At 45.5% G+C, this 27060-nt stretch overlaps 1 protein-coding gene across 2 annotated transcripts in view; it reads left to right on the top strand.

Moving 5' to 3' along the window:
• The window catches only part of STK24 (serine/threonine kinase 24), a 121336-nt gene that overhangs the window by 72353 nt on the left and 21923 nt on the right, over nt 1-27060 (top strand). For both annotated transcript variants that reach the window (XM_041731185.1, XM_041731184.1), the window contains exons 3-5: nt 14240-14296; nt 24815-24923; nt 25221-25378. In XM_041731185.1, the coding sequence (XP_041587119.1) occupies nt 14240-14296; nt 24815-24923; nt 25221-25378 (324 nt within the window). The remainder of the gene's footprint in view (nt 1-14239; nt 14297-24814; nt 24924-25220; nt 25379-27060) is intronic.

Raw genomic sequence — 27060 nt, forward strand, 5'->3', positions numbered from 1 at the left:
CTAGTGTAATTGAAGAAAGTCCCCGAAGACATTTGGCAGCTCCATTTTATGTTTTTCTATCCAGAAAGTTGAATGAATTAAAATTCCAATTAGGCTAAATATTTTATTTCACCAAAAAGAAACTCAACTCTGTTTTTTTGGCTAATGTTACCTATAAATTAAAATAAGTATTAATTGTATTTCCCGTTCTGTCTCAACATACATGTTCTGCATATTTCAACTTCCATCTGGAGTATCTAAACACAGCTGAGGTATTTAGATAAAGTAATTATGCCATATGCTTTCTTTTCGGAAACATATATTTCTGAGTAAATTCCTAAAAAATGGTATGATATATGCTATCACAGATCATATTTAGATTATGTAAAGAGGGGCTGCGTGGTATGTAATTAAAGGGAAGACTCATTTCCAGGGAAGTAAGTATACTCTTTCCTCGTTCAGTAGTTCATGTAGCACAGGATGACTTTCAGGCATTTGAGTAAACAAAGACATCTGCTTCAAAATAAGGAAGTTGGGCTGTAAGAACCAGTCCTTGCATCCTGTCAGGGAGGAACATGTTCGCCAGGTGCCAGCCAGAGCATCAAGGCTGGCTGCCTTCTAGGAGTCTGTGATCAAGCTGCGTGGATTTTCATACACTGTCGGGTCTTCCTCAGTGGGGCAGAAACAGAGCTGGGGTGGGTGGTGCTTCACGCCGTGGTGGGATGTGGGGGCGGAAAGCACGAGTCTGTGCCCCAAGCTGTACCCTCTGGGGCCTGACCTCTCAAACCCCAGCTGCTGGGTGAGGGAGCCTGGGGTTTGCACATCTGATCCAAGTGCAGCCTGACTGTTTGCAGTAGCTCATCAGTTACAAACTGTATAAATTGAGAACACGTGCATGTATATGGCTGTTCACTCTGGAATAGAACTGTGTAAAAAAGACCAATTAGTGAAGCAGCCAGAAGGTTGGAAGGAAGAGAGCAGAGGGTGCAGATAGCAGAAAAGTTTCCTTAGTATAATCAAGCACTGGTTTTGCATATTGCATATTGCATGCAGAGTGCTAGACTTCAGAAACCTTTAGGTTAAACTCCATGAGTAGCAGTAAAAATATAAATAAGAATTTGTTCCCATGCATTTAAAATACAACATTTGTTTTTTGTGAATCTACTCATTCCATAAATTGTCTTCTAACACTAAAGGCACTTCTTTAAAAATTTGCAAAATACAGTTTTTATTCTTTCTCAGCTGTATTTACCTTGTCTCTTTGGGCTGGGTCTTTCTCAAAGAATTAATACTAAGTCTTTAATAATAGTAATCACTTATTTTGATTTTTAGGGTTTTTGAGATGGATATTTCTGACATATGACATGTAATGACCACTAAGATTTTTACCTAGAAGAAGGATCATTTTGTAATTACTAGAAATGTTTCCTTTGTAGCAGGAATTCATTCATAGCAAGATTAAGGCATAGAACTTGTTCAACATAGCAGTTTATGGTTCTTGACAGTGGTGTTGGCTTTTTTATTAGGATAGATGCGAGGGAGGACAGATCCTTCTCTTTTATCTCCCAGGGCATTTTTTTTCATGCTCTTCTTTTCTCTGACTTAGAATATTTGTGATTTTACTTCCCTGATTACTTTATGTCTTTTAAGTACAAACAGAGTGGTTTTATTCCTCTGGTAATCTATGAGCACTCACCATGGAAAATTGATAACAATTTTAACAAATTAACAAATTTGATATCAAGTTATGTTAGCTTTGTGTCGATGGTGATGGTACTCTGCGGGGAGACTTACCTACTAAAACACACGTGTGTGTGTGTGCGCGCGCGCGCATTCATGCATACACACACACAGTTATAAGACAGCCCTTTTGGAAAGAGACAATCCTGTGACATAAGCCCTAAGATAGCATTTCAGGGACTGTCCAGTGTCATTTCCAGTTTACTTGGAATTCTTAAACTGGGCATGATGGAGTGTGGGGCATGTGAATCCCTCAGATGCAGGCAAATTTTGTAAATTGATGTATTTTCAAAATACATCAACAACCTGTGATTAGAATTCACAGGTTCATAAAAGGAGACCAGTTAAACATTATGGACAGTGACATTAGAAGTGTTATGGGTCCCTTTAGAAATTGCTGAGAGTGTGTGACATCATTACAGTGGTAATGTTTGGGCTCTGATTCAGTCAGAATATCGAATATCTACGTAGGATCCCCCGCTGCTCCCTTTCATTCCCCGCAAGGAGCCTGCTTCTCCCTCTGCCTAGATCTCTACCTCTCTCTGTGTGTCTCTCATGAATGAATGAATGAATGAATGAATAACATTAAAAAAAAGTGTTACCTTTATACTGTAGTCTACTAAGTGTGCAGTAACAGCACTGTGTCTGAAAAAGAGCAGGAGTTGCTGAAACAGAACAGAAAATGCCAGTCACATCTATTTGATCTTCATCTAGTTTTTTGGACCCACTTCCTCCTTATTTCTCTCTCTCCAGGTTCTTTTAGGCTAAGAATTGAAAACTCTGAGCTTGTAGGTGTGTCAACAACCCCACGAGGTCAACACAAGCAAGGAATTGTCTCTTTTTTCTCTGTCAAGGTGCATACTTTAATTTAAAAATATTGCTGATAAATGCTAACCATCATCTGAGCTTTCAGCAAGCCCTGGTGCTTTTGCTTGTAGAGGGTCTTACCTTTATGTTGATGGCTGCTGACTGATCAGGGTGGTGGTTGCTGCACACTGGGGTGGCAGTGGTGGTTTCTTAAAATAGCACTGAAGTTTGCTGCATTGATTGACTCTTCCTTTCACGAGCAGTTTCTCTGTAGCATGCCATGCTGTTTGATAGTGTTTTACCCAGTTGGAGCCAGTCCTCTCAAACCTTGCCACTGCTTTATTAAGCGCATGTCATATTCTCAGTCCTTTGCTCTCATTTTGTCAGTCTTCACAGCATCTTCACCAGGAGTAGATCCCATGTCAAGAAACTATATTCTTTGCTCATCCATGAAAAGCAGCTCCTCATCCATTAAATCATGGGATCTTAGCAATTCAGTCCCATCTTTAGACTCCACCACATCTAGTTCTCTTGCTGTTTCCACCACATCTACCGTGACTTTCTCCCCTGAAATTTTGAACCCCTCAGTGTCATCCATGAGGGTTGGAGTCAACTTTTTCCAAACTCTTGTTTATGTTTATAATTTTGACCTTTTCCCATGAATCAGGAATGTTCTTAGTGGCATCTAAGAACATCTAGACTGGTGAATCCTTTCCAGAAGGTTTTCTATTTTTTAAAAGATTTTATTTATTTATTCACGAGAGACACAAAGAAAAAGGCAGAAGCATAGAGGGAGAAGCAGGTTCCCCGTGGGAAGCCTGATATGGGACTCAATCCTAGGACCCTGGGATCACAACCTGAGTCGAAGGCAGACACTCAACCACTGAGCCACCCAGGTACCCTCTAGAAGATTTTCAATTTACTTTCCCCACATCTATCAGAAGAGTCACTACCAAGGCAGCTTCAGCCTTATGAAATGTATTAAATCATGACTTGAAAGTCAGAATGACTCTTTGTTCCATGGGCTGCAGAGTGGATGTTAACACAACACGAAAACACTATGAATCTCATTGCACATCTCCACCAGAGCTCTTGGGTGACCTGGTGCATCATCAGTGAGCAATAATATTTTAAAAGGAATCTTTTGTTGGGAGGAGTACGCCTTGGCAGTGGGGTTAAAATATTAAGTAAACCATATTGTAAACAGTTGTGCTATATCTCAGGCTTGATGGTTTCACGTAGAGAGGACAGGCAGGGTAGATTTGGCATTGACTTCTCCTCTCTAGCTGCGAGGGTCCAGTGTGGCATCTTCTTCCAGGAGAAGGCTGGATTTGGATTAAATTGAAAATCTGTTGTGAAGTGCAGCCACCCTCATTAATGATCTCAGCAAAATGTTGGGAGAACTTGATGCAGCTTCTACATCAGTACTTACTGCTAGATCTTGTATTTTTATTTATGGAGACAACATCTTTATCCTCATAATTTTTTCCTTTGATCTAAGGATTTGGTCCAATAATTTTTAGTTGATCTTTTTTTTGTGCTGTTTCCATCACAACCTTATTTTTAGTTGATTTTTGTGTAGAGAGGCCTTTCTCCCACTTGTGCCCAGGACTAGAAGAATATCTTTGCATCAGATCCTTGCTTTTGTCCTCCTCTTAGGGCCTGGAAGAGGAAAGCCTGGATTCTCTTTCCTCTTCCCCTGTCCTCATCAGGGTGACCCCGTCATCCTTCCGGTAGATCATCCTTCCCATAAATGTGGTAAATGGCTCCCCTTCCACCATGGGACCAGAGATCACTTCAGGTGAGCAGGGAGGGGAGTGCTGATGGTGGAATGTGACGGAGAGAGGCTGAGGTTCCAGCAGGTTCTGCACCTTTCCTAGAGCATGGGCCAGCTATGGGAAGGTTGTGAGGACTGGTGGAAATAATACGTGTCAGACATCTAGTATGGTGCCTGACGCACAAAAGACACATAGCAGTGGTGCTCCTCCAGTCCTCCTCTAGCCAGGCATGTCACAGGCTTTCTGTGCTGTAGTCCACTCCCTGTGCATCTGTCCTGTGACATCTCATGGCTCTTTCTTATTCCCTCTAAGAACACTTCTTCCTGCTGGTCCCTGCTCTCCCCTTCAATCTGGCCAACCTTTTCAGACAATGTTGAGAGCTGTTTACTAAAGAAGTTCTATTTTTTCTGTTTTTCCAATGTAAGGCCTTTTTCCCTGTTGAAGCAAATTCAAGATGCTGTGCCTGAGTTGGATGTGTTTAAAAACACAGAGAAGGGTGAAGGGGATTTCTTGAGAGAGTCCACATAGTTCCCTGGACACTTCCCTGTACCAAGTTGGGTTGGTTTTCATAAGGATCATCTGGGGCACTGGAGTCTAGAGGCCCCCCTACACCACGTGTGATAAGCGACCCAAGGGATTTTCCCATGATTATAGGATTGTCTTACTAACTAAAGTATGTACTGGGTAGCTTGCCTGGGTTCTGAGTGTCCTTCAGTTAAAAATTAGGCAGTGTATCACTTGTGGGGAAGAAGAAATATCCTTCTCTTTTTGACGTGGGACACTGTAAATTTAAGTGAGAAAGGACAAGTTCATAGGAGAAGGTTTATGAATGCATACAGATTAAATGATTGAAGGTGGAGGCTTATTGACCTGACTTCGTAGAACAGGTGAGGGTGGGGAGAGCAGTAGATTTATTTAGGAGAGACAAATGAGTGTTTAGAAGAACAAACAGGAGCTAAGAAAGTTTGTGATAATGTTTCTCTGCAGATATGAGTGGTCTTTACCCTTTTTCAGGACCATAGATGGGGTTTATGGTAGGTTAATTCCCCTCTTTGCTCCTCAGAGTAGACCCATTGCAGAGGTTTTTTTGTTTTTTTTTTTTGTTCTTTTTTTTTGGGCAGCCTCATTTCTCTGGAATTGCTGCCTCAGTCAGATGAGAGAAGCCTGGGAAGATTGCTTTCTGCATCTGTTGGATCTCAGATGTCTTCAGTTTAGAATAGTCTTCAACTCCAGAGCTCCGAGGGGGTCCCCACACACCTCTTTGCACCGACCAGTGAGCCTCTCTCTGTTGGTCTCAGCCTCTGTCCTCCCCTCCAGAACCACATTTCCAGCTGCTGCTCCGTCGTGTCTCCCAGAATTTCCCATCAGTGATGCAGGAGCGTAGAGAGCCATCTCTGCTTCCCTTTGCCCTCCACCTCATTGTCCTCTTCCTGACATTCTCATTTGCATTCACAGAGCACTCATTTTTGGGGGCTCAGAACAGAGGAACATCTTTGGTTGGGCTCTTGGCAAACCACCATCAGCGCCTTCTAGACTTCTAGAATGTCTGTGTTTCGTCCTAACCTTTGGCTTTGATTTTCTGATTGATCTTCTTACTCTCCATCTCTCCCCATTTATTCTACCATGTAGGTAGTTGCTGGTTATTTATTATCCTGTCTAAAAGTTTTGGTGATTTTGCCATCATTTATTAAAGTGAGTTGAAACTCCATCAGCTGGCATTTAAGGACGTCGGCCTCATTCCAGGCTGCTTTAGTGGTACACGCTCACTGTTGTTCCCTGACCATCTACCCTTCTTCCCTATCTGTGGGTCTGACAAACACCTGTGCTGTCCCCCTGCCTCGGTGTCATCTGTCACTGTCCTTCAGAGCAGCTCAGGTGCCCTTTCTCTCCTGGAGCCCATCAGAGTCTTGTCTTTGTTCAGAGCAGACAGGCCTCTTCCAAAACCTCACGGCATCTCGTGTCTCTCGTGGTACCACCATAGGCTGTCTCTATGAGGTTAGTTGCCCATTTGTCTATTACAATAGTTCCTTAAAGTCAGGGCTCAGGTCTAACTCATTTTATGTCCCCCCTCGGTGACACCGAGTGCATGGTATGGTGGGTCTGTGTCACTTAAGAACTGCTAGCTAGCATCTCTGAGGAGGGGAACAGTTACATGAGCTCTTTGAGGTCAGGAGCCATGTTCTGTACCTTGAGTACAATTGGAAGGTGCCATGAATGTCAGGGAGGCACACTGACCGAAAAGCAAGGTAGGGCTTGGACTCAGGCCAGTTTCACAGCCTTGCCGTGGGTGTGGTTCAAGCAGGGGTACTCTGAAGTTAGTGTGGTAATAATAACTAAAATGTGTGGGCACAGATTGTGCATCAGGTACACCCTTCTGAGACAGATGCACAGATGAGGAAACTGGCTCACAGTGGCTGAGGGACGGCACTCAGAGTCATAATGCTGGTAAGGATCAGAGGCAGCATTCAGACCCACACTCGACATTCTGTGCTCATGCATCTTAGCAAAAAGGTGCCTTTGCTTTAGGAACTATATTCTCTCTCTATTTTTAAGATTGATTTATTTTAAAGTGCGCACGTATGTGTGGGGTGGGGAGGGGCAGAGGGAGAGAATCCTCAAGCAGACTCCCCACGAGCGCAGAGCCCAATGCAGGCCTCCATCCCAGGACCCTGAGATCATGACCTGAACCAAAAATCAAGAGTCAGATGCTTAATTGACCTAGGCACCCCGGCACCCCCCACCCCTCCTCAAAAAAAAAAACAAACCCCATATTCTTCAGTCTCTGACTCTGAATTGTTTTAATAAAACCTGTTGTGTTGTTACTTCTTGGGTGCTCAGCCTTTGTTATGCTTATGGATCTGGAGGCCTCTGAAGTGCAGATGCAGAGCAGAGTTTCACTATTTTAGAAATCTGTAAAAATCTCATTTGCCTAGTTGTGACCTTTACCTGGATGCCCGTGAAGCCCCCTATGGCTTTCAACGTGGGTAGTACTGAGTGTGGGACCAGGTTGCTCACCCATCCCAGGCTCTAGACCATTCAGGGCAAGTTTGCCTGTAAGTGATAATCTTATTGATGTGTCAACATCACATTAATTTCTGCAAGGAGAAGCTACTGAAAGCAAAGTCAGAAGCCAGATGAGGAAAATACTGTTTGTGGCTCATATCTTAAAAGTCACTACCTCTAAAAAAGGCCAATAAGCCAGTAGAGAAACGGGGGAAGGGTATAAACAGATGACAGTTCGCAGAGGAGAAAGTAATCCCGGCTCTTCAGTATCTGAAAGTATTCAGCCCATGATCACAGAAGGAAACATCCTGAGATACTTTCTAAAATTTTCCTACTCCCAGATTCTGTCTTCATTTTCTGGAGTGACCTTAACAAAGTATACCACAGTCTCGTACCTTAAACTGCAGAAATTCATTTCCTCACAGTTCCAGAGGCTGGAAGTCAGATGTCAAGGCACTGCGGGGTTGGTTGGTCCCCTCTGAGGCCCTTCTCCTGGCGGTAGACACCCGACCTCTCCCTTCTCACACTGTATCTCCTCCTAGAAGGACACCAGGCACGTTGGACCAGGGCCCACCCCAGTGACTTGATTTTTAACCTCTCCAAATATATTTGACCCTTTGAATTGCACAGGTCCACCTACAGGTACAGAGTTTATAGTTCAGTAAATGTTTTTTCCTGAATGACCTTGTCTCCAGCCTACTTTATTATAAGCATGCAGTGTCTAATACATGTGACATACGCGATACCTGACTGTTGCTGATACTTGACTGTTGCTGTTATCGGTAAGGCTTCTGGTCAGCAGCAGGCTGTTAGTAAAGTTTTTGAGGAGTGGCAAGTTATGTGGGTTTGTGACTGCAGGAGGGGGAGAGAGAGTGTCAGCATCCCTAACCCCAGTGTGGTTCAAGGGTCGACTGTGTGGTCAGATTTTGAGGTACTGGGGGTTAGGACTTCAGCATATGAATTTAGGAAGGGGACTAAATTCAGTTTATGACAGTGGCAAATAAAAGTTTTGTTACCCTGTTGACAAAGGAAAGGGGGAAATTAGTGTTCATATGTTGCTGGAGGTGGTACAAACCGAGACAGGCTCTTTGAAGAGTAATTTGTCAGTATTTGCTAAGTGGATTCCTTTGACCTAGAAGGTCAACTTCCAGGAACTCCCCAAAATGACAACATTGAGGTTTTCCTTGACTTTCGGCTCATAATAGCAAAAGACTCAGTGGCTCAGTGTTCTCAGTATGGCATGGGTTCATTAAGCTTGAAAAAAGAGGAATTTCTTTATGAACAAAAACAATGCTCTAAGGAGAAGCAAAGTAGAGAGCAGTGCATAGAATGTTACCATCTGCATAAAAGGGGAAAAAAGAGTTTATAGGTATTTGCATAAAATATATCCCTGAGGTTGTACCAGATGTGTTGGTAATTTGGGGATGGAGGCTGGTTGGGGAGGGGGGGGCAAGGGTGAGGGAAAGTTTTCAACATATACATTTTGGTACCTTTCAAATTTTGAATCATAAATTTATTAAAGGAACTGTTTTTCTTTCACTTATGAGAAAATTGTATTATAAGATTGTTTATGATTTATGCTTTTTGAAGTGATTTTTGAAATTATTCTGATTAAAATCATTCTTGTTTTAAGAACTCTTCTGATTTATTTTTCTCAGAGTGCCCCACTAAGTCATGACTGGGAAGGTTTTATGAGGAACGTGATTCTACATCTGGGCAATGATACTGCTTGGTCACTTGGTCATCGAGGACAGGTCAAGTGTGCCTCATGAGTCAGACCGTCCTCAGACATTCTTGCCTTGCGGCTTGTAGAGCTATATATATATATTTATTTATTTATTTATTTATTCATTCATTCATTCATTCTGTGGAATGTGTATGAATAATTGTTGCAGATTTTATTTATTTTGCTCAGCCACTCCCATGCAGAGAAATACTATTTAGTCTTGTTAATTGGGCTGTTTTGGTTTTACCAGGTTATTTTAAGGCATTTGTGGGTGATGTTGATAAAGCTAATAGCACTTCGTGTGTGTTTAGTACCTTGAACTTTGCAAAGTGCTTTCACGTTCGTTATCTCATTATATTGTCAGTTAAACTGTGAAGTTTAGAAACGGAGATTATTACCATCTTTTTATGGATGAGGGATTTGAAGCTTTAGATATCTTGCAGGCAGTAAGTGACAACCGTCTAGCTGGAGGTTTCAGGGTGTGAGGTGGCTCTGCTAAGAAGGAGGAGAGAATTAGCGGTCAGCACTGGTGGTCCAGTAGGGCTTGAGCTTATGGACATTGGCCATGTAGTTCAGGGGTGTTCAGTGGGGGTGATTCTGGCCCCCAGAAGACATCGGTGATGTCTGGAGACATTTGTGGTGATCAGGACTGGGGCTGTGTTACTGACAGCTGGTGGAAAGAGGGCAGGGATACTGCCCAGTAACGTCTGATGCAAGGGCAGCCCCTGCAACAGAGGTTCCCCCGGCCTCAGATGTCAGCGGAGCCCAGGATGAGAAAGCCCGATGCAGTGCGAAGGCAGTGCTCTGCCTGCGGTCCTCCAAGCCTGTCCTATGCTTTCCCCAGCTCATTGATGAACTCTCTTTTTGAACAATTACTTGAGAATCAGTGGTGGTGGAACTTACTTGGAATCTTGACTGGTTTAGGCCAGTTTAAGAGACCTGCTCTGCCTAGTGTAGTGTGTGTGTCCTGCTTTGGAGGTGTGATGCCACCTGCAGGTGTGCTTCCTGACGGGGCACGGGTTGTGTCTGTACCATACGCTCCTCCAGATCCAACCAAGCCTTGCTCTGTTCCTGGTTTTCATAATATCCGCAACATCTCTGTCCTCATAGTGTTGGGAGGGAGGCAGAGTTTATTCCTTGCACCCTTCCCTTTGGTGGGAAAGGGAAACCAGCTGGGGGTTATAGTTTGGTGATTCTGGCCAGCAGAGGGACGAGTAAAGCAGAATGCAGAGTTTTCAGGGCTCCTTGGGACCACGGGGGAAGAGTCAGCCTGTAGAAAGGGAGAGAATGAGCGAGTACAATCAGGACTGGCTGCAAAGGAAAATGAGTGTCCAAGGGAAGGTAGCAGTTGGAGTGATGACTGGGGGTCACTGGTGGGAACGGGGTAGGGTGGACAGAGAATACTGTCGGCGGGCTGTTCATGGACAGAGGATGAGACCAACCTCTTTCCCTTAAAAGTTTGGGCCTGGTGGACCGAGCAGGGAGGTGGAAACCTTGGCCACTGGTCCTCGGGGGAGCCGCCCCGTGAGCTGGGACCCCCACTGGGCAGGGCGACCGGGACATCTTCTGACAGAGGAGCCCTCTGCCTCCTTTTCCTGGGGCTCCCTGTCAGTAGATGGCGATGCCCATGTTCCTCTGAGTGAAGGCAAGTCTGGAAGTCACCTTGACCTCCCTGTGCACCCCAGGCCCTGTCCCTTCTGCCTCCCCAGCGTCTCCTGATAACACTGCAGCCACTCCACCTGTCCTCCCTGGGCCACTGCAGAAGCCTTTAACTACACTCTGGCTCCTTCTCCACATACACCCAGGGCTTATTCCAAAGTGGGTATCTGCTCTGCTGCCCTTCAGTGACTTGTAGGGCAAGTCTGAAATGTTTGGTGCAGGCTACAAGATAGGCCTTTCTGTGTCGCACAGAGGTCACTGTCTTATCGGGGCCCCCTGCCCTCCAGGTGCCTTCCTTCCGTGAGGTCCTCAGTGTGTTCCTGACTCCCCATAGCTTCACTTCTGTTGGCCAGTCTGCACGTGTCCCCTTGTCCCTTCCCGCTGCTTCTCCCCCAGCCCCAGTGCCAACTCCTCATTTGGGCTCATCTTTTTTTTTTTTTTCATTCGGGCTTATCTCGAAAGACACTTGGTTCTAATTCTGAGGTCTGGTGGGTGCCTGATGTACCCTCTCCTGGCACCCACTCGTGACAGTTACAGTTTGTCACACGGTTATTGGAGGTCTGTCTTGGGCTCTAGAAGGCGAGCCCCGTGCAGAAAAGGCAGGTGTGCAGCCCCGTGCAGAACAACCCTGCTTATTGCTGGCTTCTGGGAGAGCTATCCCCTGGCCCCCTGACCCCCCTGCCCTCGGAGCCAGTGGGGGGGATGATGGCAGAGTGTGCAGGTGCAGAGGAGCCCCTGACCCCATTCCCCGGGCCGCCTCCCCGTGGCTGGAGCGAGTGGCACATTGAGAAGCAAGTTCAGCTGAGAGGTGTCAACCAGCAGAGCCCTTTCCCGATTCGTGGTGTCAGTGGATTGGAAGGAAAGCGCATTAGTTGTAGACCTCGCCAGGATATTGAAGAGATGTGACCTAATGCTGCTTCCTCAGGGCCCTCAGATCCGGTGGACCTTGTGTTCAGACAGCCTTCAGAGCCCAGCACGTCTGCTGCCAGGAACAAGCTGGATAAAAGTGGAGGCAGGGCTGGTCTTTCACTCTCTCCTCCTTAAGGAGGTGAGGACTTTATACAACAGAAGGGTGGGGTTTTAGCCTTTCAGCTGGGGAGCAGGTCCTTGGCCCTTTGTGCTGCTGTTGCTCAAATGCCTCCAGGTAATAGGACTGCAAGGGAAAATGGGGCACTTTGTCCCCCTTTAGGGCTCCCTAAAGGAGAAAAGTAGCATGTTTAGGGGGTTATTTTTCCATTTCCTTGGTAGGTAGTTAACTGCTGGGCTAACCTGGCAGGGATTTAGTAGGAGCATGGAGCTTTGGAATGGCAGACGGATGAGGTGTGGTCACTCATGTCCTATTGTGGGAAGCAGTGTGGTAAATCACCATCAGCACAGTACTTTCTTGGGGAGTCTGTTCCCAGCTAGCCAAAGATGGGGGGGATGTGAGGGACCCCCCCCCCCCCCCAGAGATTCCTTCACACCCATGAAGTGAAAGGGGTTGGAGCTGGGTCAGAAACAGCACCATGAAAAAGGGAGTGGGAACAGAAATGTAAAGTTTCAAGTTACTTTATAGAGAAAGCATTTAGATTGCCCATGTTGTCCAAAATGCTGGTGGTCGTTCTCTGGAATAATTTATTTCTGTCAGACAAGATGCTTTTGGAATGCCTGGAAGGAGCAACACAAACACTTCTCCAGGAGCAGGGGCTGGGACGTATACCTGGCAGTGGACTCATTTGCAAAATGGAGAGAGGGTCTTTCTGGTAGGAAATTCTCTTGAAATCAGAACACTAGGGGGTGATGGCACCTATGCAGAGCAGGTGTCCATGACTGGGTTGTGTCTGAGTGAGCAAAATGTATGTATGTAGAAGGTGGATCCCAAACACATCATTTCAGGCTTCTGTGCCCTTTCCAATCTCTGCTGAAGTTGTCTTCATCATCCTAGTAGCCAGGGGCATTTAAAAGCTCAAGAAAGTGTTCTATATACAGTAAAACTTGGCCTGTTTAGAATATCATAGAATTGACTCCAGATGTAGATTTATTTTACATTTTACAAGGAATTTATTAATTTATTTTACAAATGTGGTGCATGTATCACTGCTTCCTTAAAGCCAATATATGATCCACACGGTTTACCCTTCCCTGGCTACAGCACGCTGTAATTGACATTTACTGAGCTTAACCGTGCCGGGCACTGCCCCTTGGCACTTCTTTTGCTGCTGGTGAGAGACAAGTGATTCTAAAATGAAAATCAGACCAATTACTTATTTGCTAAGTTTGAACAGGTGTGGGGAGGGAGGAAGGTGAGGGTTTTCATGACTTCTGCTAACGTGAAAAGGCCTGAGAAACTGCCACACGGTTCCAGAAGAGCAGGCAAGTCAGTGTCTGCGATGTGGGAGAGCCAGGATCATGGAGGGGCTGCTCTATGGGGGCTCAGTTCCACCTTGAAGGTCCCAGAGAGCTCTTTTGATGCATGCAACAGCTACCATAAAGGATTGAGTTAGTAAGGAAGCCTTCTGATGCCAGTGCACCCATGCATACCTCCCAGGTAGTGGACCAGAACCCCGCCAAGGTGTGGTGGGTTGCCCACCCTCAGTATCACTCACAGCTTCCTTGCCACCAATGCCATGACAGGTGTCCACATCACTAGTGGCTGATCTTGCCTGCTTGCTGTGGGTCAGTCACTTAATTAGGTCAGAAGCTTGGAGAGGAAATAACTACCTGAATCCCTTAGGTTAGAAGGAGGAGGGGTCAGGATACCAGCCTGGTCTGTCTGGCTCATCCATGAGCCCAGGTGCTCCTGACTACCTCAAGGGTGCTCCCTCTCCGAGCGCAATATGGAGGTCCAAGAGTTTGCTTGTGGGTTTTCAGGGGAGTATCACTTTGGGATTTGTGTTTAAAAAAAGAACTCTGGAAGTCATGGGGGCTGAATGGCTTCAGGAGAGACAAAAGGAAAAGACAGAGTGATCACTGGTGAGGACACAGTCACAAGACTTGGGCTGGGACCTGTTGGCTGCCTTTCTGTGAAAAAAAGGGGGTGGATGAAAGGCTGCACTACTGCCCCTGTGTCCCTCTGCTCCTCAGGAGCATCACCTTCCCTCAGCTCAGAGGCTGAGTGCTGCAGGCAGAAGGGCAGTGACCTGCTCTCCTGGATGTGCACTCTGGGTGCATCCTTACTGACACCCAGGGTGGGACACAGGTGACTGCCACTGACCCTGATGGGCTTTGGGGACTGGTTCTCACACCCAGCTGTTCCTGGGGATCACTGACTTAAGTTGTTTAAAAGGGGAAGCCCCCTCATCCCCACCCCACTCCCCTCTTCAGAGATTCTGGTTCAGCAGGTCCAGAACATGCTGCCTACCTGAGTCTGATGCAGGCTGGCACAAACCGCAGAAGCCCCTAATGATGTCGTGAGGGCTTTTCCTCCATGGGACTCACTTGCACAAGCTCTTTTTGCTCTTAACATATTTGTAAAAATTTCCAGTTCCAAAATAACAGTAAAAACCTTGAGATTATTTAAATTATTTTCTGGTTTTTAAAAAATAATTTCCCTTTTTTGTTTCTATAGGACACTAAATTGTGGATAATAATGGAATACCTTGGTGGAGGCTCCGCACTAGATCTAGTAAGTATCACAACCGATGCCTAAATGCACATTAAAGTTCTCCTTGGTAAATCTTGGTTGTGAAGGTAAATGTTTTTATCTATGTCTGTTTCCGTTGTCGGTTGCATGAGAAAAGGACCAAACTATACCTTAGAGTATCTATTTCTGCTTCTAATAATATTTATTATTATATAATAGTCTTTTTATTTTTAAAAAAGATTTTATTTATTAGAGAGAGAAAGCATGTGTGAGTAGGGACAGGGGCAGAGGGAGAGAATCTCCAGCAGACCCCCGCCGAGCATGGAGCATGACTCTGGGATCCATCTCACAACCCTGACATCGTGACCTGAGCCAAAACCAAGAGTTGGATGCTTAACCAACTGGGCCGCCAGGTGCCCCTAGTTCTGCTTTTGAAATCAGTTTTTTGCTGTTTCCTGGGAAGCTGGTAAATCCGTTCATAGAAGCTGTGAAGGATTCTCCCTATCGTTCTCTTCCTTAAGAACAGTTTGTTAGCTTGTCTTTCAAAATTGGTTTCAACTTTTTTGGAGCTGAGATACCATCCTTATTTCCTGTTTCAGATAGTAACTTAGCTTCCAAAACATGTGTGTAACATTTTCATTTATAACTAATTAGAATCGGGATTTTTAAAACTTATTTGATTTCAGGAATAAGACTGTCAGGCAGAGTGTAATGATTGCAGAACGGTGTCCCCCGTCAGAGCTGTGGTCAGGCAGGCAGGCGAGCACGGTTCTGTTTCTGGGATGCATGTGCAGAGGCCTTGATGGTGGAGCCAGATCCATGCCTGTGGTCTTGTCTCCTATCTGGCCTGGACCTACTGTGCCATTAGTCATTAGTGTGTGCCAGCCCACATGCAAGATAGTGGAGACTAGCAATAGGTTGACCTCAGAGTCCAGTCTGCAACTTGCTGCCCTTGGTAAAACATGGCCGCATGTTGGCCTCTGACCAGGTGCTTACAAATAAAGTGAACATAAGGCTTGTGTAAGTTGTCCTAGAAACAGTATATGCAGAACAAATTTTTAAAAACTCCCACAGTTGTTTAGCACTTGTTATCTTGTCCCCACTGTGGGTTTAAATGCAATGAATTCAGTATACTCAGGACTCTTTTCCCACCTGTCCTGTAGTTTCTAGAACAGGCCTCTTCTGTCATATTGTTAGAAGATGGGTCCTGCCTGGTAGAGACAGTTGTCAGGATGATGGGCCAGCAGTTTTCACTGCTCTCAGAGTGGATGCTGAAAGAAGCCCGTGTGTCTTAGTGGTTATAGTTTTACACAGATCTTATCCACTAAGAGAAGTGCCCTGTGGTTAAAAGGAGATTTCTTTTCACACTGGGAGTAGCAGTTAGGTTTTTGGGTAGGTGAACCTCTAAAACTTTATTCATTTCTAAAAGTATTATGTACCCAATCTTAAAATATCACATCAAGTTATAAACCATAAAAGCAATTGGTCAAAGTAGTGTTCAAAAGGAAATTTCAAGAAAAAATTATTTTTATTTTTTTATTTTTAAAGATTTTAGTTATTTATTCATAGAGACACACACACACACACAGAGGCAGAGAGAGAGAGAGAGAGAGGCAGAGACACAAGCAGAGGGAGAAGCAGACTCCATGCAGGGAGCCCGATGTGGGATTCGATCCCAGGTCTCCAGGATCACACACTGGGCTGCAGGCGGCGCTAAACCGCTGTGCCCCCCGGGCTGCCCTGAAGAAAAAATTTAATACCATATCAACAATTATATTAAAATGAGAAAAGCAACAGAACAGCCAGATAAATTTCATGACTTGCTTTGCATCTTTTCCATAAATAAACACATGACACAAAGAGCTTTTCATTTTTGATTCTTTCGGGAAATACTGCAAGAACATAGAAAATGATCTCATTTTGTGTAATTAGATTTACTGTTATCCTGGGCACATCTCCTCAGTGGCACGCATGAAATTGTTTGCAGGGACTCTCTCCTTCAACACTAGGCCCTTCAGAGAAGCATTCTAGTCTCTCAGTGCTCTGGTTTATTCATTGTTAATGGCACAGTAATTTATTTAGTAGTAACTGTCTTTGGAGCTTTGAAGTCTGTGAAATTGTAGACATTACAATTGGAAAGAGGTGTAGAACTCTCCACTTAAAAAATCTCCTATTGTAACAGTCCCAGCAGACAGCCATCCATCCTTCCACATTAATGGTGCTGCTGATAAGAACCAAGCATCCTTTTTTATTTTTTATTTTATTTAAAGATTTTATTTATTTATTCATGAGAGACACAGAGAGAGGCAGAGACACAGGCAGAGGGAGAAGCAGGCTCCCTGTGAGGAGCCCGATGGGAGACTCAATCCCAGGACCCCAGGATCACGCCCTGAGCCGAAGGCAGACACTCAACCACTGAGTTACCCTGGTGCCCCGCAGGATCCTTTTTTAGACATCCCTAATCATCTCATTTGAATTGATGAGCAAACGGAGACTCACAGAGGTTGGGCATCCCAGCTAGCGGATAGAGCTGGACCTTGGACCTTGTGCTCAGCTGTAGAGCCTGTGGCTCACCCTGGTCCTACACTGTCCTTTCCATTCCTCTGATGTTGTTGTATCTTTCTTTGTATCCCCTTGCTGTTGGCCTGTCCCCAAGCTGCAAAGACAAGGACACATTAATAATAGGGGACAAGAATTATTTTTGAATGTTGAAATCAGTTAGAATTATTTTGAGAGAGTCAGTTATTTGTTTATAAAAGATTTTAAGAATGAGAATATTGTTGCATATAAAAATTTGGGTACCATGTAGCTGAATATATCGATTTGGGGCATTTCTCTGAAAAATTAATTTGCTTTTATTAAATGTCTTTCTGGTAAGAGGTATAGTGCTAATATGTGTGTATGTGACTTTGGAGGAGCCCCACACATCTGGGCATGTGGAGGGAAAGGACCAGGTATGCTTTGTTTAAGGGGAGGGCTGTACCATCCCCCAGAGCATGTAGATTTCACAGGCTCTTTCTTCATCTTTTACTCTCTAGATTGATTTTTTCCTCTTTATGCCCTCAGTAACTGACATAGTCAGCTTGGGCTGCCATAGCAGATTACCATGGACTGGGGGCTTAAACAACATTTATTTCTCACAGTTCTGGAGGTTGGGAAGCCAAAGGTCAAGGCACGGGCATATGGGGTGTCTTTTGAGCCCCACTTCCTGGCTAACAGGTGGTGTCTTGTATTTTTGTATGAGCAATCTCCCTGGCCTTGACTTGATGAGGGCACTAATCCTGTTCATGAGGATTCCATACATATAATTCTCATCACGGTCCAGAGGCTCTGCCTTCCTAAAGCCATGACACTTGGTGGTAGGTTTTTAACATTTGAATTTTGAATGGTGGGGTGGGCATGGCATTCAGTCCCTAACAGGATGACATTCAGTCCCTAACAGGATGCAAACTAAGGCTTCAGTCTAGTCAGACAGCTGTCTCTCTATAAGCCCTCCTTGTTCTTAGCCATTAGTGTGTTGAAGTATGGAGTGCAGATTTTGTTTTTTTGCCTTTTCACTCTGCATTGTGGTTACCAAGTCTTTTTACTTAGGCTCTCAGACAGTAGTTGAATTCCTTGCATTGAATAGTAATGACACCATAGCCTAGACAGGAAGATGACACTTCCTAGACAGGAAGATGGCCACTCTCTTTCAGCTGACATTGCCTTTTGACCAGGTCTGGAAGTTAATTTTGGGGGCCTGGCTTTTAATTCTGGAATTGAGGTTCTAACTGGAGGCTGGCTCCAGGTTAGGATGTGGGACAAAGATAGAATTTGCTGGATATTCCCTGGTGGGAAGCAGGGTGTTTTGGATGTTGGTGGGGAGCTGTCTGGGTATGGGAGAGCTTCCTCAGGTCCATGCCACTGAGCCCTCTGAAGTACCAGTGGTGTCAATTGTCGGAACTTGAGAGAACTGCAAACCTGATCCTCTTTTGCTATTTCATACATTTGGAGGTGGCCTGAGAGAGGAAAGGGACTTTGCCCCAGGGTATAGATGGTTGGCTTCAAGACCAGGTTGAGAATCCTCTCTTGCAGCATGGCATATAAGTCTTGGGCTCCCTGGATAAGACAAACTGAAGGACACAACTGAAAGGTTTCATAACTCCAACTTTGGGATGAACACAGGTTGACTCCTGGTGAATTCCTGAGAGGCTGTCCCACGCATGAACTTACAGCCCTGTTGCCTGGGTGTGGGCCTCTATCTGGTGGAAGATAAACTAATGCTGTTGGAGAGTATGTGTCACTTGGAACTTTCTTTTCCTCTTTCCTGGTGTTGCATCCTTTTAATGTAACTGATACCTTTTACCTGCTATTTGAGCAGCAAAAGATAGTATCTGGCATGAAGAATAGTATTAGACACAATACAGCCTAGTTTTTTTTTTTTTTTTAAGATTTTATTTATTTATTCGAGAGAGGCAGAGACACAGGCAAGGGAGGAGAAACAGGCTCCATGCTGGGAGCCTGATGTGGGATCCGATCCCATGACTCCAAGATCATGCGCTGAGCCACCCAGGCATCCTAGTTTTTTTCTTTTTTTAAAAGTTTATTTATTTTTGCTTAGTAATCTCTATACCCAACATGAGGCTCGAACTCATGACCCCAAGACCAAGAGTCTTTCACATGCTCTTCAACTGAACCATCCAGGCACCCCCCAATATAGCTTAGTTATTAAGAGCCACAAATGATTAGAGTAAAATTGGCATATATTTTGTTTAGAATGTACACGTGTGTTCAATCTGTTGATTTTTTTTAAATTGGAAAGTTAATGAATACATGCAATAAAATGTTTGTAGGATCCCCATAGAAGCCCTAGAAGGTGCTGTGAGGAGATGCTGGATTCCAGTTTGAAAACCACGTGTATAAATAAGTTCTCAAGTTCTATCTGCTTCTAAGGTGCCATGACTTAGGCACGTAATAGGTATCATGCAGTTGAAGACTTGATGACTTACAACATGATAGATTTTCATTCAGAAACTATTTGTTGTGTGCTGCACATCAGGCGCTGTTCTAGCCCCTGGAAGTTACTGCAGTGAACAAGGCAGAAGGAAATCCCATTGGCATGTAGCGTAGTTCTGGTGAGAGAAGACAGTCCATTAAATTGTTTGTCAGAAAGTGCTACAAGGGGAAGAAAGCCAGCTGGGGTGGATTGGGAGGATTGGAGTGAGGATTAGCAGCAGCCAGCCAGAGTCAGAAAGATTTGTAGTGACTGGGTCAGCATGTACTGCAGGGCAGTGTCGAGGATGAAGGATGGCCTTGGAATCTAGCTAAGAAGGAGCTGTGAGTGCTCCATGAAGTGGTCACTCATTCAGAGATGTTTGACAAACTTAAAAATGAATATGCAGCATGATTTAAAACAATGAGATGGCATATTCGTTAATGTTAGGCCAAGCTGCTATTGCAGTGCCTCCTGCACGCCCCACCCCCAAGTGTCTCACACAGAAGAGAGTGTTGAATGTCATAGAGAGAGGTAGTTGACCCTGGAGCAACATGGTTTCAACTGCACGCATTCACTTACGCTGCTTTTTTTTTTTCCTATATGAGGCAGTATGTAAATGGATTTTCTCTTCCTTATGATTTTATTAATACCATTTTATTTTGTTAGAATACAGTATATGATACATGTAACCTACAAAATGTATGTTAAGAGACTGTTTATGTAGTGGTAAGGCTTCCCAGGCAACAGCAGGCTATTAGTTAAGTTTTTGGGAAGTTGTAGGTGGATTTTCAACTACACAGGGGGCTGGCACCCTTCACCTGACATGACATTGTTCATGGGTCACCTCTGTTTCTGTCCCACGTGGGGGGGGGGGTCACATGGTCATCAGAGCCCTGCTCTGGAGGGTGGCTCTGTCAACTCTTACCTTTGGTTTCCCATGGGCTTCAGTTAGTGTTTTCAAGGCCAAGGCCAAGGCAGGGGCTGTCACCTCTGTGCATAATCCATGAGCAAGAATTAGTCACATGGCCAAGCCTGCTACTGCTACTGTAGATGCTGGCCTGTGTGGACTCTTGTTGGGAGGCAGTGTGCCTGGCTAGTAAGTCTCTGTTACAGAGGAGGGAGGGAGAGAGATAATTGTAAGTCACCCAGAGATGAGAGGCAGTCTAAGTTGTTTTTCCTGGGAGTCTTTTATAAAAATGAAAAGTCTACAGTCCTCTTAATGTTAGAGACCACCATATTTATACTGCTTAGAAATGTTAATGGTGGAGGATGCTAATATAGGACTCTGAGAACTTAGTTGGGTGTTCCCCACCAGTGAGGAAGTCTGGTGTAGAGAACACCCAAATACCTTTGATAGTGACTTCTGACACCATGGGGGAATCTCCTCTGACTCTTTCTCCCTTTACCCCACTGTCCCTCCCATGGCATATAAATCATTGGTGAGTGATGGTGAGGTCAGATTTAAAAGGGCATAACCATATATATATTAATCAAAGAACCAGCTCTTAATGATCCAGGGGAAAGTTTTAAAATTGTTTTCCCTGCTCTTCTCATTTCCCCTTGGTGGTGACACCAGGCGGCTTTGCTGTTTCTTTCCGGAGACTTGATAACAGAAGGACGGAGGTGGTTAAATCCAAGTCTAGCCAAATGTTCCTGATTACCCGGTTGGGTAGAAAGCTGCTGGAGGAGGAAATGGAGACTGTACTCTGTGGTAGGATCTGGAACAACTGGATTCTCCTTCTGTATTCTGGTGTGAATAGGAGCACACACTAGCAGCCCTGCCCTCCTTCCTCTGCTCTCCTGGGGTATCAGAAAAATGCCTTTCCTCTTGAGTATTAAATTGTCTCTGTCCTGTGAACATTCAAAAACTGACGTGGAGAAGACAGACAAGTCAGGATTTTCGGATTGTGTTCTTTGGAACAGTAGTTTTTTTGTTTTATTTAAATTCAATTTGCCAACATAGAGTATAACACCCAGTGCTCATCCCATCTAGCGTCCTCCTTAGTGCCCGTCACCCAGCTACTCCAACTCCCCGCCCACCTCCCCTTCCGCAGTCCTTTGTTTCCCAGAGTTAAGAATCTCTCATGGGGGTGGGGGGGTGGGGAAGAGTCTCTCATGGTTTGTCTCCCTCTCTAATTTTTCTAAGTTTCCCTCCTTTCCCCTATAATCCCTTTCACTATTTCTTATATTCCACGTATGAGTGAAAGCATATGATGATTATCCTTCTCTGGTTGACTGACTTCACTCAGCATAATACCTTCCAGTTCCATCCATGTGAAAGCAAATGGTGGGTATTTATCCTTTCTAATGGCTGAGTAATATTCCATTATATACAGAGACCACATCTTCTTTATCCATTCCTCTTTCGATGGACAGTGAGGCTCCTTCCACAGTTTGGCTATTGTGGACATTGCTGCTAGAAACATTGGGGTGCAGGTGTCCCGGCGTTTCACTGCATCTGTATCTTTGGGGTAAATCCCCAGCAGTGCAATTGCTGGGTCGTAGGGCAGGTCTATTTTTAACTCTTTGAGGAACCTCCACACAGTTTTCCAGAGTGGCTGCACCAGTTCACATTCCCACCAACAGTGCAGGAGGGTTCCCCTTTCTCCACATCCTCTCCAACATTTGTTGTTTCCTGTCTTGTTAATTTTCCCCATTCTCACTGGTGTGAGGTGGTATCTCATTGTGGTTTTGATTTGTATTTCCCTGACGGCAAATGATGTGGAGCATTTCCACATGTGCTTCTGGCCATGTCTATGTTTTCCTCTGTGAGATTTCTGCTCATGTCTCCTGCCCATTTCATGATTGGATTGTTTGTTTCTTGGGTGTTGAGTTTGATAATGGAACAGTAGTTTTGATGTATGTTGCTTGGAAAGAATACCCTCGGTCAGATAATTTTGGGAAAAATTAGGTTCTATGGAATAGTGTGTGCAAATGGCTGCCTTCATCTGAGGCAATCTTTAGACAGTATCTTTTTTTTCTTAAAGATTTTTTATTTATTCATTTTAGAGAGAGAGCAGGTGAGAGCTGGAGCTGGGGGGAAGGGCAGAGGGAGAGGGAGAGGCAGATTCCCTGCTGAGCAGGGAGCCTTATGACGTGGGGCTCTATCATGACCTGAGCTCAAGGCAGACGCTTGGGTGACCGAGGCAGCCAGGTGCCCCTGGACACTATCTTAATTAGAAGTTGGAATCCTTCGTGGCAGGCTACTGACCCAAGGTTGTGACCATCTGAGCCTCTGGTGTGCGGTAGGACCAGAGTGCCCAGTGCGTTGTCTCGCCCCAGTATTCTGCTCAGGTGCCTGCTGGGGGACAGCCCGGTCCCAGCGTGCTGCTGCCTGGTGCCAGGGTCCCGGTGAGGCCCGCAGGTTAGGAGAAGCGGCCAGCTTTGAGGAGCCCCTGCCCGCCCCCCCCTCCCTCCTGCACGCACGTCAGAGCAAGTCGGGCCTGCGAGCGACGGCGGCACGGCTCCCTGGGGGCTCCAGAAAGCAGCGCCAGGCACAGGTCCAGTTGTGACAAAGTGACAAGGGGTCCCTCGCCTGCCGCCCGCCTCGGGCCCCATTAAACAGCTGTTCTGTTGCCACCATCCCGGCGAAGGCCCTGAGACACACAAGTAGGCCTGTCTGTCTAGGAAGGTGTCCGTGTGTCAGTCAGGATGCTACTGTGGAAAGACTCCTAGTTCTCATCCCTTTTGGTTCAAAGCACATCTTTCTCTTCTTTTTTGAGTGAAGCCTTAAAGTTCCTTTCCAGTTTTGTTCTTTGAGTCGGTCAACACGCGCTGTAACCGGAGTCTCAGGAGCGTGGCATAGCGCTCTGACGAGTCCCGTGTGTGCTGTGCGCACCGCAAGCGTCGCCGCCGCCTGTCCCCGTCCAGCTCTTACGGTGCTGCTGCTGGATTCTCCGTGCGGGGGCTTTCGTCCTCACGTTCCTTCTGTGACTGCAAATCTGTGCCTCCCACTCCCCTTCACCCATTTGCCCAGCACCGCCGTCCTCTGGCAACCACTGGTTTGTTCTCTATATTTACAGGTCTGATTCTCTAAAGCTCCTCTGTCTTTGTAAAAGTTACTCAGGGAGGGGCGTCCGGGTGGCACAGTTGCTTGAGCATCTGATGTGTCGTTTAGGCTCAGGTCGTGATTTTCAGGGTCGTGGGATCGAGCCCCGGGTCAGGTTCAGTGCAGAGTCTGCTGCAGATTCTCTCTCCCTCTACTCTTCCTGCTTGGGCTCGCTTGCTCTCTTTCTCTCTCTCTCTAAAATAAATAAATATCAAAAACAAAAGGTTATTTGGAACGTCATAGGGTTGTGGCTTCCTTTGAAGGAACTGTGAGAATTTGGGTAATGATGGCATTCACAATCGGATCTAAAAACAGAACACCGAGGATAGTCCTATGGATGAAAAATGAGTGTAAATCATGAGAATTCTGGCCTTCTCTCTGACGGTGTCATTATTAGTCCTTTAGGGAGGTTTTGCTGATTTGTGTCATTATTAGTTGTGGTTGAATTCCATGCGCTGCAGCAATGGTGGACTATTAAACTGGTCCGAGCTGAGCTCTAGAACCTTATTTTTCCATTTTAAAAGGGAGGACGGGACACCTGGGTGGCTCAGCGGTTGAGCCTCTGCCTTCAGCCCAGGGCATGATCCTTGGGGTCCCAGGATTGGGTGCCACATCGGGCTCCCTGCATGGAGCCTGCTTCTCCCTCTGCCTGTGTCTCTGCCTCTCTCTCTCTCTCTTTCTTTGTTTCTCTCTTTCTCTCTCTCTGTGTATCTCTCATGAATAAATAAAAATCTTTTAAAAAAATTAAAGGGATAGATGCACTTGACATTTCTTTCTTACATCTTTGTACAATTATGATCTTAAGACATCAGTATTCTTTTGAGTTTCTCACAAATAAGGGTTTTTAAAGGCCATTCTATATTATTGGGGCAATGTAATATTCTCCTTATGTAACAAAAATAATCTCCTATCATGAGGGCTTAATCCCCTATCACCCATCTCCCCCCAGGTCTTAAAATTCAGATTTGAAAAGATCTGGGGTAGGGGTGGCCTCAGAAGGCAGTCGGCCCCCAGGCCTGTCTTGTTGACCATGGGTGTGGTGGTGACCATGGTGTGGGAAGGACAGTGCCACGCTGCTATGTGCCCTTCCAGCTGCTCTGTGCCCTCCCCCCTGCTGTGTGCCTTTCCAGCTGCTCTGTGCCTTTCCAGCTGCTTTGTGCCCTTCCACCTGCTCGGTGCCCTTCCAGCTGCTGTGTGCCCTACCACCTGCCCTGTGCCCTTCCAGCTGCCGGGTGCCCTTCCAGCAAGGACTGCGAGCTGCCGGGCTCAGGTGGTAGGCATGGTGGGCTGCGCACAGGCTCTCTCACTGGCCCAGTTTGCTTTATTAGGCAAAATCTTTTTTTTCCGCTGCTTTCTTTACTTTTTTGGGGGGTGAAGGGAGGAGTCCTTTCAATATGTTTTAATTGTTTAGACAAAATATCTGTTTTGGACTGAAGTTTTTAGACTTGAATCTTGTCCATTTAACATATTCCTTGTTCTGTCATCTGAAACTACTTCTAAGATGATCATTTAACTTTAATCATTCTTTTCTTATTAGTTAGAACCTGGCCCTTTAGATGAAACTCAGATTGCTACTATATTAAGAGAAATACTGAAAGGACTTGATTATTTGCATTCAGAGAAGAAAATTCACAGAGATATCAAAGGTAAGAAAAGATCTTTTATTCCTTTGAAATCCTAAGGCGGGTGGGATTATGTTGTAGAGTTAAATATGTACCGGTCTCCTCGTTGGAGGTTGTTCTGTGTGTATTTGAGGGGTGCCTTTGACATGCCTGGGGCAGGGGTTGGCTTTGAGGAGGATCTCCCCAAAACCGTACCTTTAGTGCCTGCTCTTGTTGAGCACAGGATGTCCTTGGCGAGAGAACGTGTGTATTCCTGACGTGGTAACGGACAGAGCAGCACAGCACATAATATCAGGAGGCATCTTGGGTTTTATTTTGCAGCTGCCAACGTTCTGCTCTCTGAACACGGAGAGGTGAAGCTGGCTGATTTTGGGGTGGCGGGCCAACTGACAGATACCCAGATAAAAAGGAATACCTTCGTGGGCACCCCCTTCTGGATGGCACCCGAAGTCATTAAACAGTCTGCCTATGACTCAAAGGTAAGGGCCGCCTCTTCACATTCACTGGCTCTAGAGAGTCATCCTCGTCTGTGCTTTAGCCTTGCAGCTTTTCCAGATGGAGTGAAGCAAGTTCCTTGAAGTAGGACATAAAGGTAGTTCCCTCAGACCTTGATTAAAAACAGGTTTTATCTCTCTCTCTCTCTCCTACATCATTTCATGTCCTTTATTTTTATTTTTAAAAGAGTTTATTTATTCATTTGAGAATCGAGAGCATGAGCTGAGAAGCAGGGTGGAGAAGCATACTCCCCACTGAGCATGGAATCCGTGTGGGGCTCCATCCCAGGACCCTGGGATCATGACCTGAACCAAAGGCAGACCCTTAACCGACTGAGCCACCCCATACCCCTCATGTCCTTTATTTATTCAGCCCACAGTTACAGAGTTTTTCGGTTAAACACTGTGTGCTTAATGGTGGTGGGGGAACACTTGAGAAGGAGCACGTTGGAAGGTGGGGTGTGGAGGAACAGAGGACCAAGGTGGCCAGAATTGGTTTGGGTGTGGTGGAGACATGGGGGTCCGCAGAGGGGTGGGAGGTTATCTGTGTGTAGGGGTGGTACTCAACGCCTGAGTGGAGTGGGTGAGGGAAGATGGCCCTCCGTAGAACTCTGAGCCATATTTAAGGGACAGGCAGAGAAAGAGGTCCTACAAAAGAAATGGAGACCTCACAAAAATATAAGACCAGAAACTGCATTGCTACATATTCTTTCTTGTTATTTTTAACTCTCAGTTAGGATTGTTATTCCTAATGTAAGGCAAACCATAATTCCTTTTATCTACCTTTTTATCTGTTATCAGTTGTAACCCCCCAGTTTTTCCTGGGTTCTATTTTCCCTGGTGCCTTCAACTAACTTTTTTTTCTCTTTTCTTCTTTCCTTTTCTTCTTTTTTTCCTTTTTTCTTCTTTCCTTTTCTTTTTTCCATCTTTCCTGATTGATTGGTTGATTTAAAGAGAGAATGTGAGAGGGGAGTGGGGTGAGGAAAGGGAGAGAGAATCCTTAAGCTGACTTCCAGCTGAGCACAGAGCCTGATGTAGGGCGCCATCTCACGACCCTGAGATCCTGACCTGAGCTAAAACCAAGTGTCAGACACTTAACTGTGTGAACCACCCAGGCGTCCCCTTCAACTTTCTTAAACTTCTTATAGACTAAAAAACTTAGGGACCTTGCCTTGAGAATCTCTGATTTAACCCCCCTCTCCTCCCAGCTGCTCATTCTCAGATTGTACACAGAGTAATTTTCACATGGTTCACAGAGAATTGTCTCTTCTGACCCAACAGTTTCTAGGTGAACAAATATTTAACTCACATACATTTGTGGGCTGGTCGTTGTTTCCTCTTTTTAAATGAGGATCTTCTCAATATACAGTAGACTTCCCACCTTGTTCGGCACAGCCCACAGAACACACAGTAACCTTTCCTCCAGCCTTCAGGGCACCATCATGAGCCAGCTTTTTGAAGGGTCTATGTAGTACCAGAGTTGCAGGTGGACCCGGTGTTAGTATGGTAGAGACGGGCTTGGCTCTCTTACTTTTGGGTTGTAGTCATGGCCGTCACTGCCATAGACATCCCGGTGGCCTTGGTAGCCAAGGCCACTGTTGAGTTTTCAGCCCCCAGGGTGACAGAGCGGTGTCATTGTGCCTAGTGCTTGTTAGCATTTTGCCCTG

This window comes from Vulpes lagopus, chromosome 16 (genome assembly GCF_018345385.1).
Source record: "Vulpes lagopus strain Blue_001 chromosome 16, ASM1834538v1, whole genome shotgun sequence".
In the NCBI taxonomy this organism is placed as follows: Eukaryota; Metazoa; Chordata; class Mammalia; order Carnivora; family Canidae; genus Vulpes; species Vulpes lagopus.